The sequence below is a fragment of the Salminus brasiliensis genome, chromosome 15 (assembly GCF_030463535.1).
Source record: "Salminus brasiliensis chromosome 15, fSalBra1.hap2, whole genome shotgun sequence".
NCBI classification, from domain to species: domain Eukaryota; kingdom Metazoa; phylum Chordata; class Actinopteri; order Characiformes; family Bryconidae; genus Salminus; species Salminus brasiliensis.
Window position 1 is genome coordinate 31,553,334 of NC_132892.1, and position 15,122 is coordinate 31,568,455.

General features: G+C 39.1%; 2 protein-coding genes across 2 annotated transcripts; both read right to left on the reverse strand.

Annotated features, from left to right (window-relative positions):
* Positions 1–2,113: 2,113 nt before the first annotated feature.
* LOC140535535 (GTPase IMAP family member 9-like) lies at positions 2,114–6,712 on the reverse strand. Its single transcript, XM_072656934.1, has 5 exons — positions 6,697–6,712; positions 6,129–6,176; positions 3,899–4,513; positions 2,223–2,416; positions 2,114–2,176 (listed from the first exon to the last, which is right to left on the reverse strand). The coding sequence occupies exons 1-5, from the start codon at positions 6,710–6,712 to the stop codon at positions 2,114–2,116; spliced, it is 936 nt and encodes a 311-aa protein (XP_072513035.1).
* Positions 6,713–8,691: 1,979 nt separating this feature from the next.
* On the reverse strand, positions 8,692–13,723 carry LOC140536153 (guanine nucleotide-binding protein G(I)/G(S)/G(O) subunit gamma-5). The gene is made up of 3 exons (XM_072657816.1): positions 13,587–13,723; positions 12,500–12,627; positions 8,692–11,953 (listed from the first exon to the last, which is right to left on the reverse strand). Exons 1-2 carry the CDS (start codon positions 13,674–13,676, stop codon positions 12,502–12,504), a joined length of 216 nt encoding a protein of 71 aa, XP_072513917.1. The 5' UTR covers positions 13,677–13,723; the 3' UTR covers positions 8,692–11,953; positions 12,500–12,501.
* Positions 13,724–15,122: the final 1,399 nt, after the last annotated feature.

Consider the following 15,122-nt stretch of genomic DNA (forward strand, 5'->3'; position numbering starts at 1 on the left):
TACCCCCAGACCCAGGTGAAACCATGAACCATTAACCATGAACCAACACAAATGAACGTGAACCGAACACACATGAACACAAATGATCATAAATCAACTCCAACAAACAGGAAGTCCTTACTTGGGCCTGTGGGTGGCGGCTTGGGATCGCCCCAGGGGAGGGCGGATACTGAGTGTCTGACAGATATAATTATACACACATGGACAAAATTGTTGGTACCCCTCGGTTAATGAAAGATAAACCCACAATGGTCACAAAAATAAATTGAATCTGACAAAAGAAATAAAAATGCTATGAAATAACCAATGAAAGTCAGACATTGCTTTTCAACAATGCTTCAACAGAATTATTTAAAAAAAATAAACTCATGAAACAGGCCTGGACAGAAATGATGGTACCCTTACCTTAATATTTTGTTGCACAACCTTTTGAGGTAATCACTGCAATCAAACGATTCCTGTATCTGTTAATGAGACTTCTGCACCTCTCAGCAGGTATTTTGGCCCACTCCTCATGAGCAGACTGCCCCAGTTGTCTCAGGTTTGAAGGGTGCCTTTTCCAGACAGCATGTTTTAGCTCCTTCCAAAGATGCTCAATAGGGTTTAAGTCAGGGCTCATAGAAGGCCACTTCACAATAGTCCAATGTTTTCCTCTTAGCCATTCTTGGGTGTTTTAGCTGTGTGTTTTGGGTCATTACCCTGTTGCAAGACCAATGACCTGCGACTGAGACCAAGCTTTCTGACCCTGGGCAGCACATTTCTCTCTAGAATCCCTTGATAGTCTTAAGATTTCATTGTATCCTGCACAGATTTGAGACACCCTGTGCCAGATGCAGCAAAGCAGCCTTAGAACATCACAGAGCCTCCTCCATGTTTCACAGTAGGGACAGTGTTCCTTTCTTGATATGCTTCATTTTTCCATCTGTGAACATAGAGCTGATGTGCCTTAGCAAAAAGTTAAATTTTTGTCTCATCTGTCCATAGGACATTCTCCCAGAAGCTTTGGGGCTTGTCAACATGTAGTTTGGCAAATTCCAGTCTGGCTTTTTTATGATTTGTTTTCAACAATGGTGTCTTCCTTGGTTTTCTCACATGAAGTCCACTTTGGCTCAGACAATGACAGATGGTGCGATCTGACACTGATGTTCCTTGATCTTGAAGTTCACCTTTAATCTCTTTTGAAGTTTTTATGGGCTCTTTTGTTACCATTCGTATTATCCGTCTCTTTGATTTGTCATAATTTTTCATCCTGCAGCCACATCCAGGGAGGTTGGCTGCAGTCCCATGAATCTTAAATTTCTGATTAATATTTGCAACTGTAGTCACAGGAACATCAAGCTGCTTGGAGATGATCTTATAACCTTTACCTTTAACATGCTTGTCTATAATTTTCTCTCTAATCTCCTGAGACAACTATTTCATTATTTTCAGGGGTACCATCATTTCTGTCCAGGCCTGTTTCATGAGTTTAGTTTTTAAAATAATTCTGTTTAAAATCATTTGTTAATTTTCACAGCATTTTTATTTATTAATGCTTTTGTCAGATTCAAGTTATTTCTGTGACCATTGTGGGTTTTTCTTTCATTAACCGAGGGGTACCAACGATTTTGTCCACGTGTGTATATGTGAAAGACTATTTAATGTACTTTTGTATATATAGTGTATATTCTTTGTTAATACAGTGTCCAGAATAACTGCTTTGGGATTGCTTGAATGAATATAAACATAAAATCAAAGCACCTACCTTCTGACCGGAGCTTCCTCCTTAACTCCTCATTTTCCTTCTCCTTTTTGCTCAGCTCTTCTTTATACTCTTCCTCCACTTCACGTCTGACTCTTTCTTCCTGAGCCCTCACATACATGTCAAGAGAATACGGCTGTGCTTCTATCTTTTTTATAATATCCTCCAACAGCTTTTCACCTGCTTGTTTGGAGGATTTCCCCATCTCTGTTTTCACTATTATGTGTCTCTGATCACACACAGCAAGAAAGTCCCTTATTTCTGTGCTGTGTTCAGTAAACTCTGTGACAGGTTGACTGATCGCATGCTCTGTTGTAAACAGGACTATTAAATTGTCTTTCACTCTGGAGCTGAAACTGTCCTGAATCTTCTTCATTTCTTCTTTGTCTTCATCAGTGAGGGGGCCAACAGGAACGACAAAGAGGAAAGCATGGACTCCAGGGTCACAGAGAGAGACACAGTGGAGAGCTGCATACTTCACTTCCTTCTCTTGAGTGTAGCAGAGAGCTGGTATCTCCACCAGGGTAACTGAGCGTCCAGATACTACTCCAGTTCTCCTCACACACGTTAAGCTGGGCTCTGGACTACGCTGGCTCTGGCCCAGTATGAGGTCTGATATGGAGGCTTTCTGTGCTCCATCATGCCCACACAGCACCAAGTTCAACCTCTGAGACACTGAATGAGAAAAACAACAGGTGTGTACCAGCTAGTCAGGTTTAGAACAATAAGAGAAGAAGAATAAAGACATTTACAATTAAGAACAAGAAACCCACAGGAGTGAAAAATACCAATGATGAAAGATATTCAGTAATTTCACCCAAAAATATGAAGATATCAGAAGCAATGATTAGATGCACATGCACTGTAAACGTTAAGTGTTAAGTTTACAACATTGGGAAAGTAACTGGCTTACTTTTGTTTAAGTCTAAAATTAATTTTAAGTCAAGTCTACAAAAGACCTTTTATTCTTTATTAAAGCATTGGATACATTATGAAGTTCAGGATCAAGAAATATTTACTAGAAATTTGCTAATACTTGTAATTTAGTTACACATGTGGTTGGTGTGGTGCAACAGACCTGCACCACTACCTACCACTGAGCTACCACACCATGTGGGAGACTGGGGTTCGATTCCCGGTCTGGGTGACTGCAGGTGCTGCGCTACACCAATAAGAGTCCTTGGGCAAGACTCCTAACACTACATTGGCCCTCCTCTGTAATACGAGTAACCTTGTAAGTCGCTCTGGATAAGAGCGTCAGCTAAATGCCATAAATGTAAATGTACATCCTTTTAAACACAATAATAATATGTAATATGCTTAAAAATATTTAAATTATTGTTTACATTGTAGCCTACTAAGAACTGAATTATTGTATTGCCTTTGCAGAAGAAAATGCAGAGTAGCTGTGCAGCTCAAGCAATTCCCAGGTGGATTCTAGATAGGTGCAATATCGCTTCAAGTCCCGGTACAGAGAAATAGCAGAGAAGCTGATTAGCATAGTCCAGAGTAAGCAACTTTACCAACTGCTTAGTAACTACTTAAGATGCCATAGGTGTTCCTCTGCTGTTCTCAGTGGTTGCTATGCTACTGCCCAGGCAGTTGCTGGAAGTTGTTGTTAGATGTTGGTGGGGTGCTGCTAGCTAATTGCTATGCCAACAATATGATAGTTGCCAGTGTGTTTCTAGGTGGTTGCTATGCTACTCAAGGTGGCTGTTATGTAGTTATTAAGCTGTTTGCTAAGCAGCTGCTATTTAGTTGGTTGCTGTTCAGTAGTTTGGTTTGGTAATCAGTTTCTCTGCTATTTGGTAAGGGGTTGCTATGCTGTTGCTGGGAGAAAAAAGCTTTGCACAATCACTAATAAGATTAAGTATTACTCACCCCTGCCATCCTGTTTACCACCACGAGAGAACATCTGCATGAGGCTCCCAAATCTTCCTCCTGGTTGTGGAATATTAATAATGAGCATAGTAATGTGATTATTACAGTTTTCTGTAATGGTGTAATTCCTGATTTGTTGCAAATAGTGGTCAATTTCAAGGGATATGATATGTTGTAAAGGCCAAAGGGAGGCGAATTGAAATAATTCAATAATGAACTCAACTGATAAAACTGTTTTCCCTTTATTTTATTTTTACTGCATTTTATGAGACTTACTTTTCACTTTCTGTGCTGTTGGTTCAGGCTCTCTTTCTGCTGTTGGTGGTCGAAGCTTCTGCTGTTCTGTTGCAGGAGGAGCCATCACAAATTCCTTCCACTTAAGGTGACCTCCTCCATTCTCTTCAACCATCTTCTCCATCAGCTCCACAGGAGCAGACGGACTGCTTCCACTTCTAAAGTCAAAATGCCAGTTACTGAACTCTGCTATGATCTCATCAGAGACATTCTCTTCACCTGGATCTACACTGCTGCCGGGTTGCGTCAACACTATAGTGTATTTACAGGCCTCCTCAGATAAAGACCGGAGGATGAAATTCAGCTGTTTCCTGTCTGCCTCAGTGAAGTCGTCTCGCTGTAGGACCAGAGCTAGAACATGAGGTCCAGGAGGACACAGAGACATGCACTCTCTCACTCGCTCATCCAGTTCCTCGTTAGAGAGTTCAGTATCAAACAGGTGAGGAGTGGTGACGAGGCTGAAGCTTTTTCCCTTCACGTTTCCTCTTGCTCTCTCACTGCGAAAAGGAATTTCAGTATCGAACGCATCTCTTCCCAGAATGAAGTTTCCCACTCTTCTGTTTTCCTGGTCGTTCTTCCCCAGCGGCACAATCCGCACTGCGTAATGTATTTACAGCATGTTAACTGAAAATATACTGATTATCACAACACACCAGGGTCTCACAGACCCTACAGATTTTGTAAACACCTGAGCTTGGATTTCTTAGTCTATCCCAAGCTGTCAGCCATATCTACAATACCCCCATCAGACTCAGGTTCAGGTTCTTACTGTTCTGTACAAGTTTGGTACAAAGGGGGGAAAAAAAAGCATGAAACTACCCAAAGGCACAAGAGTAACCAACGGTGTATTCCCCCTGAGGTGGTTAGTACAGCCAGTAATTAGTAAACGTTAGCGTGTTAAATGTTGTGTTTCGACAATTTCGACAATTTATTTGTACAGGTTTTTACAACTGTTGTCGTCACAAAGCAGCTTTACACAATTAGTCATTAATAAAAGACAAGAAATCAACAACATAAGAAGACATGAAAACCTAAGACCCCCAGTGAGCAGCCAAAGACCACAGTGGCAAGGAGAAACTCCTCCCTCAGAGCTGGAGGACTCACAAGGGGGACCCGACCCGCCCCCCTCTGATCAGAACTATTTATTAATTATTAATAAAAGTTACTGAACCACCTAAACTATTGTACTGAGCCAGGTGTGACAAACACACCTTCATTTCTAAAGAACGGGAGGAAATGGAGCCATGGTTTTTTCAGTCATTGGTTTGAAGTTGGTATTATCTGTTTTATACAACAGTTAGTTCAGACCTTACAATCAAATATTTGTGATTACAGTACAGCCTTTTCACACCACAACTGTATCACTCCACTGATGCGTTGCTATTACAAGTTGAGCTAGGAGGTGCTTTACAGACTGGCTTTTACAAAATTATATTCAGGTTCATTTGGCAACAATTAAAAAGCTGAGCCTTACAGTATCGGCACTTATCTCAGACTGCGCCCGGGGCTCAACAGGTACCTTAACATACCTCCACCTAGTCGTTCCTGACGTTTAAACAATGGCCCTGAGTTTAAGCCTGCAAACAATGTCCTACTAGAAACAATTCAAACAATCAGACGCGCCGGCAGAGACAAAATGACCCATCATCCATCAATTTCACCTGCAGATGAGAAAATGATCAGGGGATCTAATGTCTAATGCAATCCCAGCCGTCCAAAAACGGGTCAAGATCCAACTTCATTATTGGGCGGCGAGGTAAAGAGGGCAACAGAGCACAGAACAAAACAGACAAGGTTGCTGTCATGAAGAAACAAACAAACAGGTAAACAAACAGTAAAAAACTACAGGTACTGCCAAACCTGGAGACAGCCTACGCCAAGTTGCAACATTAGAAAAATGTCTGGTTTCATTTGTTGTGGAACTACGTCTTGGCGGGAGGTATTGTCAATATTAAAGCATATTTATTCTGAAATTCGGGGCTTCTTTGATATATTTTCTTTCTTCCTTTTGTAAAAACTGTTGTATGAAAGCACTAGAACACTTGAGGTTGCACACTTGTTAAAAAATAAATTAATAACTAACAAATAAATAAAATAAATAAATGATTAGTTAAATAAATCATAACTGCGTTATTGAACAACAGGGCATCCACATGTAATCCAAAGAATTCAGTGTAGTAAATCCAGAGAATAGGAATGCAGTGTAACTTACTTTCTGGAGGCAGGATTTTACTTCGCCTCCTCCGAGGTCGTGATGGATCTGTGCCACAAACAGGAGTTACATGAGTATTACTTCCCCATGTGCTGATGTTATATACCTCTGTAAACCTGTTAATATCCAACAAACACCAGCAAACCCAAAGGCAAAGCCTGCAACAGTAATATATCACTATACCGACCTATGCTGTTTTATTTTTACCTCTACTCAGGAATGATCACTGTGTCACCAGTTTTGTTTGATGATAAATTAATATATTTATTTATAATGTATCAGTGTTTTATTAAAAACAATACTTTTTACTATAGTACTTACCACTGGCTCTAAATATTATTAGTTCAGTTCAGTACAATCTAAGTAAGTAAAGTTTTCACATATAAAAGGTGCTGAATATGTGGTTAAACCTCGTATAGACTCTGGTAGTAACTCACTACTATCACTGTCTCTGTCTATAAGACACTGCTGAACTGCATTAAACACTGGACTGGAACAGGCTTCTCTTTTTCATTACTCATTATTTTAAAATGATTTTAATTGGGTTTTACAGAAACTGGATACTTACAGATACTCGACGCCATTTCTGGGGGCTTTTGGAGCTGAAATCTAAAGTGGAATCAGGAAACTTTCAGCAGCTCCCTCTCCGAATCACAGGATCTGGTGTTTATAGTGTAGACTATTATTTATCCTCACATTTAGTCTGAAAGCTCATCTGACATCTGACTTCTAAATATAGCGTAATCTGAAGCCCTGGGTCCGCCTCTCTGATCCAGGGTCTGTCTGTGGCTCTGTCTTCATAACTTTCATAACGACATATTCATATTTATGATCATAAATAACAGTATTGTTGAGTGTTACCTGGGTTTAAACCTACACTGGGATCAGTTCACTCACTGTATGTGCTCCTGAGCACTTACAAAACAATAGTGTTATAAACATAAATCAGTGTGAACACAGTCTGAAATAAAGTGTGTAACAATAATTACATCAAATAAAGGAGCTGGAGAGGTTCCTAATGAATGAAATCTGAAGAGCTGGAAGCCCTGATGACGCACCAGTGAGGGCACCTCATAGCTGAGGTCTACATCAGGCTGCAACAAGGAGAGACAGCAGGCCATGTCCTCTGTTAACCTGAGCAGTGTGTTGTAGTTGGAGCAGTGGGCTTTTGTTTGTAGGATAACGGGCTTGACACTTTTAAAAGATTTCTGTCTTTTATTACTTATTGTTGCTTTAATGGAGAAAATTCACCAACTTTTTAAGAGATACATGGATGATCAGTGATTGGGCTGGATTAAGCTAAGAGCCAAGTGAGGAGCAGCTGTGTGTGTGTGTGTGTATGTAAGAGAATGAGAGTTATTAGTTATGAGATTTATCCATATTTCATAAGTAAAAGAGAGAGCTGTTCATTACATTGGGGACTGCAGGGGTGCAGATTGGCGTCCTCTGGTGGTGAGGAGCAGGAATCGCAGCTCAATTCAATTCACATCCAGTGCCGGACAGCTCTGAACACTCGGTCTGGTGCTCTTGTTTGCTTGCAGAATCTGATTGTAATGGTCACACACAGCTTTTTTGTAATGAAAAGTTTTATTTAAGGACTGTTTTTACAGTCGTAGCTTGAAGCTTTTTAAAACGGTGTAGATTGGTGCCCTCTGGTGGTCGCTAGCAGGAATCGCAGCTATTCGATTCAAGTTCACGAGCAGACAGACCTGAAAACTGTCCGTCATTCTTATAATTCTAGTTTGTCTTATGGAAACGTGTCAAGCTTGCAGAACCAACTAGTGACTGCAAAACACACATTTCTGGAACAACTGAGACTTTATTTAGGCGCTAAAAGGGTTCATTACTCGAAGCCTGTTATAACGGTGCAGATTGCCACCCTCTGGTGGTCGCTAACAGGAACTGCAGCTATTCAAACTGTACTGGGCTTTCTACTAGAATTTTTTTTTTTGGCGAAAAAAGGAGTATTATAGAGGTCAAAATGTTGGATGGAGCTTCACCATCCATCATTCCAGAGAACACAGCTCTTCCACTGCTCCACAGCTCAATGCTGGGGGGCTTTATTTATACCCCTCCATAACCCATGCCTGGCATTAAGCAGCATGGTGCCAATAGCCTCATGTTTTTTAGTCCTATTCTATTGGCAGTACTTCTTCTCTACAGGGACTAGACAAGCTGTGTGTGTGCATTTGCACATATGTGTCAGCAATGGGTGACCTCAATAATGCTCCTGTTGGTGACTGCAATCAAATCCTGATAGCAATGCTCCTCCAAAATCTAGTAGAACATCTTCTTCTCTGGACAGTAGAGACAGTTAGTCCAACAAAAGCAGGATCAACTCTTTTTTTTTTTTTTTTTTTTTTTAAACAACGAATAAAGAGGTGTCCAAATACTTTTGTCCATATAGTGTATTGTCCTTCCATAAAAGAAAGCAAGAACACATTTCTTCCTCATGTGTTTTAAGTTCTGACTCATGGGCTTCAGGATCATGGGCTCCATCATAGCAGCTCCACCTCATCGCTCCCACCACCGTTGACACAAGAAGAAGGACGACAGACGCAGGTCAGAGTGAAAGGCAGGTGGCTTTACTGACACTACATCAAAAAAAGCTACAGATTCAGATTCGTAAGGCACTCAGGATTCAACAGTCCAGCACAAAATCAACCAAGAGAGAAGAATACAGGTCATATCTCCCAGACTCAGGACAGATGTTCACCTCTACAGCGCCGCTGTCGTCAGCGCTGAAGCAGTGTTTAAGAGTTAAGATCAATCTAGGGCTTAAAACATCAGCATCCGTGGGGCTTCAGCATTAAAATTCCATCCAATCCAGGTTCAGGCCTAATCTGGGCCTGGGAAACTGGCCAATGGTCTAGTAAGCATGACCATGTAGATGTAGTGGAGATGAGCAATTCTGCTAATGCACTCAGGCTCTAACTAGAAAGCTTTCTAAAGTAACACACAAAGACCTAGAACCAAAACAAAAGATAAACAACTGTTTACACCAGGGCTGGGCGACGTGGAGGATGGACCTCTGGAGTGAAGCATGCTAGCTAGCTAGCTATTTACTTGGGCAGCACATCTCAAATGAGGCTGAAGTTCTAGTGCACATGGCTGATTTGCTAATTTAGCTGGTGTTAAGGTTAAGGTTCACTCAGAGTTTATGGAAGGCACCGTTTTTAGCTGCTACTGAACATCGCAGTCAGGATAAGGCAGGTTTCTGTTAGAGCACAGTATAAGGTCAGGCCGGAGCATACCCGGCTCCGATGCATCGGCCAGCAGACGCCAGTGGTGGCCAGAACCGCACTGGAGCGCTATGGGGAGTGAGCAAGGCCAGTTGTGCTCACTCTGGGCCTCGGCTGCCGATGGCCAGCAGCATGCCCGGGATTCGAACCAGCGATTCTCTGGTCAGAGTGACAGAGCATTAGTTCGCTGTACTGTTTAATAACTGATAAATAATTATTAATAAATGAAATCAGTTGATAAAAATCGGCGGTATGGTACACGCCCACTTGGCACCTTGCCTCATTGCATCCAAACGAGTTGCGACTAGCCAACCAGGTAAGAGTACAGGTGCACCCCAATTGTGTACTAATTACTAACACTAACCAGTTTTAGAGTGTGGTTGCGTTGGATACTATTAACTGAAAGAGAGGAGCTACCTGGGGAACAGGTGTCCCAATACTTTTGTCCATATAGTGTATTGTCCTTCAATAAAAAAATAATAATAATAAAATAATGCAAGTTATTATGGTCAATTAAGCATCTGCAGCGCCCCCCTCAGGTTCAACTCAGCTATTGTCAGGGATGATGTGGCTCAGTTCCAAAAGGAAAGTGGTCAGATCGCCCCCTGCTGTTTGCGGTAGAAGGTTAACAACAATGTGGAGGCGAGGCACATTACAGCAGAACAAGTTGCTCCCATTTTTCAATATTCTCCCAATTATTTATTTACAGTTACTTTAAGTGTTTTCCCCCTAAATCTGCTTGATCCCACCAAGCAATGGGGTAAATTAATATAAAAAATATGGCAGGTGGCGTAGGTCCGAACTTTGCCTCCTCAAATGCTTCAAACAGTCTGCTGATACCCCCCAGCCCTGCCCCACAGCACTAATAAATTAGTAAAGGATTATTTTCAATAAGTACATCTACAACTCACAGCTACAGTCGTTTACAAAACACTCCAATATCTATCTAGTAAAAACTGGATTTTTCTTCATATAAAAGCTTACAGGTTAATGGTCACTTCTGATTATGATGTCCAGTCATGTTAAAAAAAAAAACAAAATAGGACACCATGTCCACATTGACTTTTTAAACATCAGTGAACATCTGGACATTTGATCTTCACTTGAACAATACTGAGAGATGGAGGCGATACACGCAGATCAGCCATAACATTAACACCACCTGCCTAATCTTTAGTAGGTCCCACTCGTGCCACCGCGACAGATCTGTTCCATCATGGACTCCACAAGACCTCTGAAGCTGTCCTGTGGTATCTGGCACCAAGGCCTTATTAGCAGCAGATCCTTTAAGGCCAGTAGGTTGTGAGGTTGGACCTCCATGAGCATCAATGACCCTGTTGCCAGTTCAGCAGTTGCTTCCTTGAACCACTTTTGGAAGGTACTCAACGTTGCTTTCTGGAAACACTCTAAGATCATGCCATTTTGGAGATGTTCTGACCCAGACGTCTAGAACATCAGTCTGGTTCTTACGCATTTCTCCTGCTTTTAACACCTTCAAGAACTGACTGTTCACTCCCTGCCTAATACATCCACCCCTGGACAGGAGCCACTGGAACCAGATCATCAATGTTATTCACTACTGGTACTAATGTTATGGCTGATTGGTTGACATGGTTAGAGAGGTATTCTTGACCTCCTCTGCATCTCCAACCTTCTTTCTGAAGGCCTCAGAGAGATCTCTGGATCTGGCCATGATGGTGATCATCTTCACCCCTCACCCCTCAGGTTTAAATCAGACATCCAGACTCTTCCAGAATAATCCTCTCCAACCATGTTCTGATCATCTGCAGCTGATGCTCTGCTCCTGATCCTGATCCTAATTCTACACATTTGAAGAAGTAATAAATGTGGGGGGTTGAACTTTATCCTCACAGAAAAAAAACAACGTTTCTTCAGGTGTGAGTTTAGTTAGATTACCTCCATCTCTCAGTGCTGATCACATGAAGATCAGATCTCCAGATATCTTCACCCATGTCCAAAAAGACTTTTCAAAGGGGTTTCATGAGGTGTCCTACCTTTTTTCACATGACTGTAGACACATTTTGATGTGTTGATGAAAATGACGGCCGTAGAGAGCTGGTAACAGTGAAAAGAAAAGGTGCAGTCCTGCTTTGAATGGTCCACTTCATGCCTACCAGCAGTGTGAGCCCCTGTACTCAAGATTTCTCAAATTCACGCTTCCTCATCTGCTTGAATTGGAGAAGCTCCTGAACCGTAAGTCGTGTTATTTAGTGTTTATATGGCCTAACAGAGTTTAATGAGCACATATATATATAAACGAAAACTGTAGCCAATTACAAACCTCACTGTCTTTGGGAACTGATAAATGGACCACCAAATCAAGAGGGAATTGTGGGCGATGTAGTTCAGCTACAATGTGAACACAGTACTGCAGTGTACGAATAAACTACCTGTGGATCGTACCAAAGTGAATTGCACAGTGTAACATCAGCTTTATCAGATAGAAGACATCCGGGAGAGGGGATAAATGCTCTGTGGGGAGGTGTGTGTGTGTGTGTGTGTAGTGCTTCAAGATATCCTCTCAGGTGACCATCCTCTTCAGCTATCTTCAGCCAACTTCCACTGTGGACGAACGAGAACAAAACCAATGTAATTAATGTAGCATCCAGGCTTTAAAGGGCTCAAATCAGGAGAAATGATAAAAAAAGGAAGTTTAGTTCTGTACATATACGGGATAAAGGAGGACAGCCAATCAGAACAGGGTCATTTACATACCTTATGTGTAATCCTAAAGGCACAATAAACAATAACAACTCATGTAAAAGTTAATTATGTATATATTTATTACACCAATCAGCCATAACATTAAACCACCCCTAATGCCGCCAAAACAGAGGTCCCCATTCAAGGCTCTGGTATTTCCTGTGGTATTCGGCACCAAGACGTTAGCAGGTTGTGAGGTGGGGATGCCTCAGGTGCCTTAGGTGCCCACGCTTGGTAGGTAATGACCACTGCATGATGTTCTGGAGATGCTCCGACCTTCAACAACTGCCTAATACAGCTGTAGCCACTACAGATGAAGATAATCCGTGCTAGTGGTGTTAATGTTATGGCTGGTCTGTGTACGTCTTCATGAGGTATCGTGTTATTAGGTGGGCCTCACATTACCTCTAGAGCAGCCCACATGATTTCGGAGGGCGGAAGGGGTTGTCACCGGAGGGAACGCCCATCAGCAGCGGGTCCTTGTTGGCATTCTGAAGGCAGAAATTCTTCAGGTCTGTGGCCGCCTGAGACACCTGGGGGTTCAAAAACCAAGCAGATGGACTTTTAGTCAGAAGATCTGGCAAAAATTCATATTCAGGGTTGGAAAATATCATCAGACCAATATTTGATGATCTGGTGGATTCATAACACTCCAGAAAAGCAGAGAGCAGCTGACACCTGCGCTAAAATACACTCTAAGGACAAAAGTATTTGGACACCTGCTCGTCTACGGTTTCTTTCGAAATGAAGGAGATTAAAAAGAGCTGATCCTGCTTCTGTTGGAGTAGCTGTTCTCTTCTGTCCTGGGAGGACGGCTTTCTACTAGACTGTGGAGCTGGAGCATTGCTGTGAGGATTTGATTGCATTCAGCAACAATAACCCAATTAGTGAGGTCAGGATGGTGGATGATCTCTAACCCATCTCATCCCAAAAGTACTGGATGAAGCTCCACCACCATCACCATCATCATCATCATCATCACTATAGAGGACACAGTTAGTCTTCCACTGCTCCACAGCTTCTCAATGCTGGGGGGCTTTATGTATACCCCTCTAGCCCACCCCTGGCCTGGCATTATTAGGCAGCAGCATGGTGCCAATGGGTTGACTGGCAGTACTTCTTCTCTACAGGGACTAGACAAGCTGTATGTGTGCATTTGCACATCTGTGCCAGAAATAGGTGCAACTCAGGCGACTGCATTCACTGGAAGGGGTGTCCACAAACATTTGGACACATGGAGTATTTGCATAAACAGGAAACAAAGCCCTGTTAGTGAGTGTCCTGTGTATTTACCCCACTTTACGGACACTGTTAGCTATTAAAGAGAGCGCAGTGACCTGAACCCCTCTGTTTATGCTAGAAACAGGGCTTAGCAGTTAGCAGCTAGCAGCTGCTCGGGGGTCTGTTAGCTCGATGCTAGCTGCCGTTAGCGCTGAAACTCTGCTGGAAACTTTTCCCCCTCCTCATGAAAAGCGGATTTTTCGGCTCTTACGTGAATCCTCCGGACGCTGGCCTCCAGTCTGAGCTGTTTCACCGCCTTGTGAGCCACGGCCAGGCTGGTGCTGGCGTTGTTGTTGGACATGGTGGAAGTTAGAGGGGCTGGATCCTCCGCAGAGAGACGGAAGTTTTACTGCAGCTTCAGCCGCTCCCCCTCGCTGGGTTGCCAGATTCACCCAAACCGAGCCGGATAGCTTTATCATTTTAATAGTTTATTTATTTATTTATAATATTATATTTATTTATTTATATATATTTAGTTATTTTAATAGTTTATTTATTTATTTATAATATTTTATTTATTTATTTATTTTTATGTAGTTAATTTAATAGTTTATTTATTTATTTATTGATAATATTATATTTAGTTATTTATATTTAGTTATTTTAATAGTTTATTTATTTATTTATAATATTATATTTATTTATTTATTTTTAGTTATTTTAATAGTTTATTTATTTATTTATAATATTATATTTATTTATTTATATTTAGTTATTTTAATAGTTTATTTTTTATTTATAATATTTTATTTATTTATATATATTTAGTTATTTTAATAGTTTATTTATTTATTTATAATATTATATTTATTTATTTATATTTAGTTATTTTAATAGTTTATTTATTTATTTATAATATTATATTTATTTATTTATATTTAGTTATTTTAATACTTTCTTTTTTATTTAAAATATAATATTTATTTATTTATATTTAGTTATTTTAAAAGTTTATTTTTTATTTATAATATTATATTTATTTATTTATATTTAGTTATTTTAAAAGTTTATTTTTTATTTATAATATTATATTATATTTATTTTTATGTAGTTATTTTAATAGTTTATTTATTTATTTATAATATTATATTTATCTATTTTTATTTGGTTATTTTAATAGTTTATGTTTTATTTATAATATTATATTTATTGATTTATTTAATTATTTATATATATTTACTTATTTTAATAGTTTATGTTTTATTTATAATATTTTATTTATTGATTTATATATATTTACTTATTTTAATAGTTTATTTTTTATTTATAATATTATATTTATTTATTTATATATATTTAGTTATTTTAATAGTTTATTTTTTATTTATAATATTATATTTATTTATTTATTTATTTATTTATATATATTTAGTTATTTTAATAGTTTATTATTTATTTATAATATTATATTTATTTATTTATTTATTTATATATTTCGTTATTTTAATATTTTATTTTTATTTATAATATTTTATTTATTTATTTATATATTTAGTTATTTATTTATGTTTAGTTATTTTAATAGTTTATTTTTTATTTATAATATTATATTTAGTAATTTATATTTAGTTATTTTAATAATTTATTTTTTATTTATAATATTATATTTATTTATTTATATATTTCGTTATTTTAATAATTTATTTTTTATTTATAATATTATATTTATTTATATATATATATATATTTTTATTTTTATTTTAACGTTCATAACTATGCATATGTTTTAAATACAAAAGCACATTAT

Bases quoted from the DNA above. Each gene is read 5' to 3' on its own strand.
- LOC140535535 (XM_072656934.1), bottom strand. The intron at 2,417-3,898 runs GTAAGTCTCATA...TTTCTCATTCAG, and splicing joins AACAGCACAGAAAGTGAAAA to TGTCTCAGAGGTTGAACTTG. The intron at 2,177-2,222 runs GTGAAGTATGCA...GTGACCCTGGAG, and splicing joins GCTACACTCAAGAGAAGGAA to TCCATGCTTTCCTCTTTGTC.
- LOC140536153 (XM_072657816.1), bottom strand. From the start codon at position 13,676: ATGTCCAACAACAACGCCAGCACCAGCCTGGCCGTGGCTCACAAGGCG. The intron at 12,628-13,586 runs GTAAGAGCCGAA...TTGAACCCCCAG, and splicing joins CCAGCGTCCGGAGGATTCAC to GTGTCTCAGGCGGCCACAGA.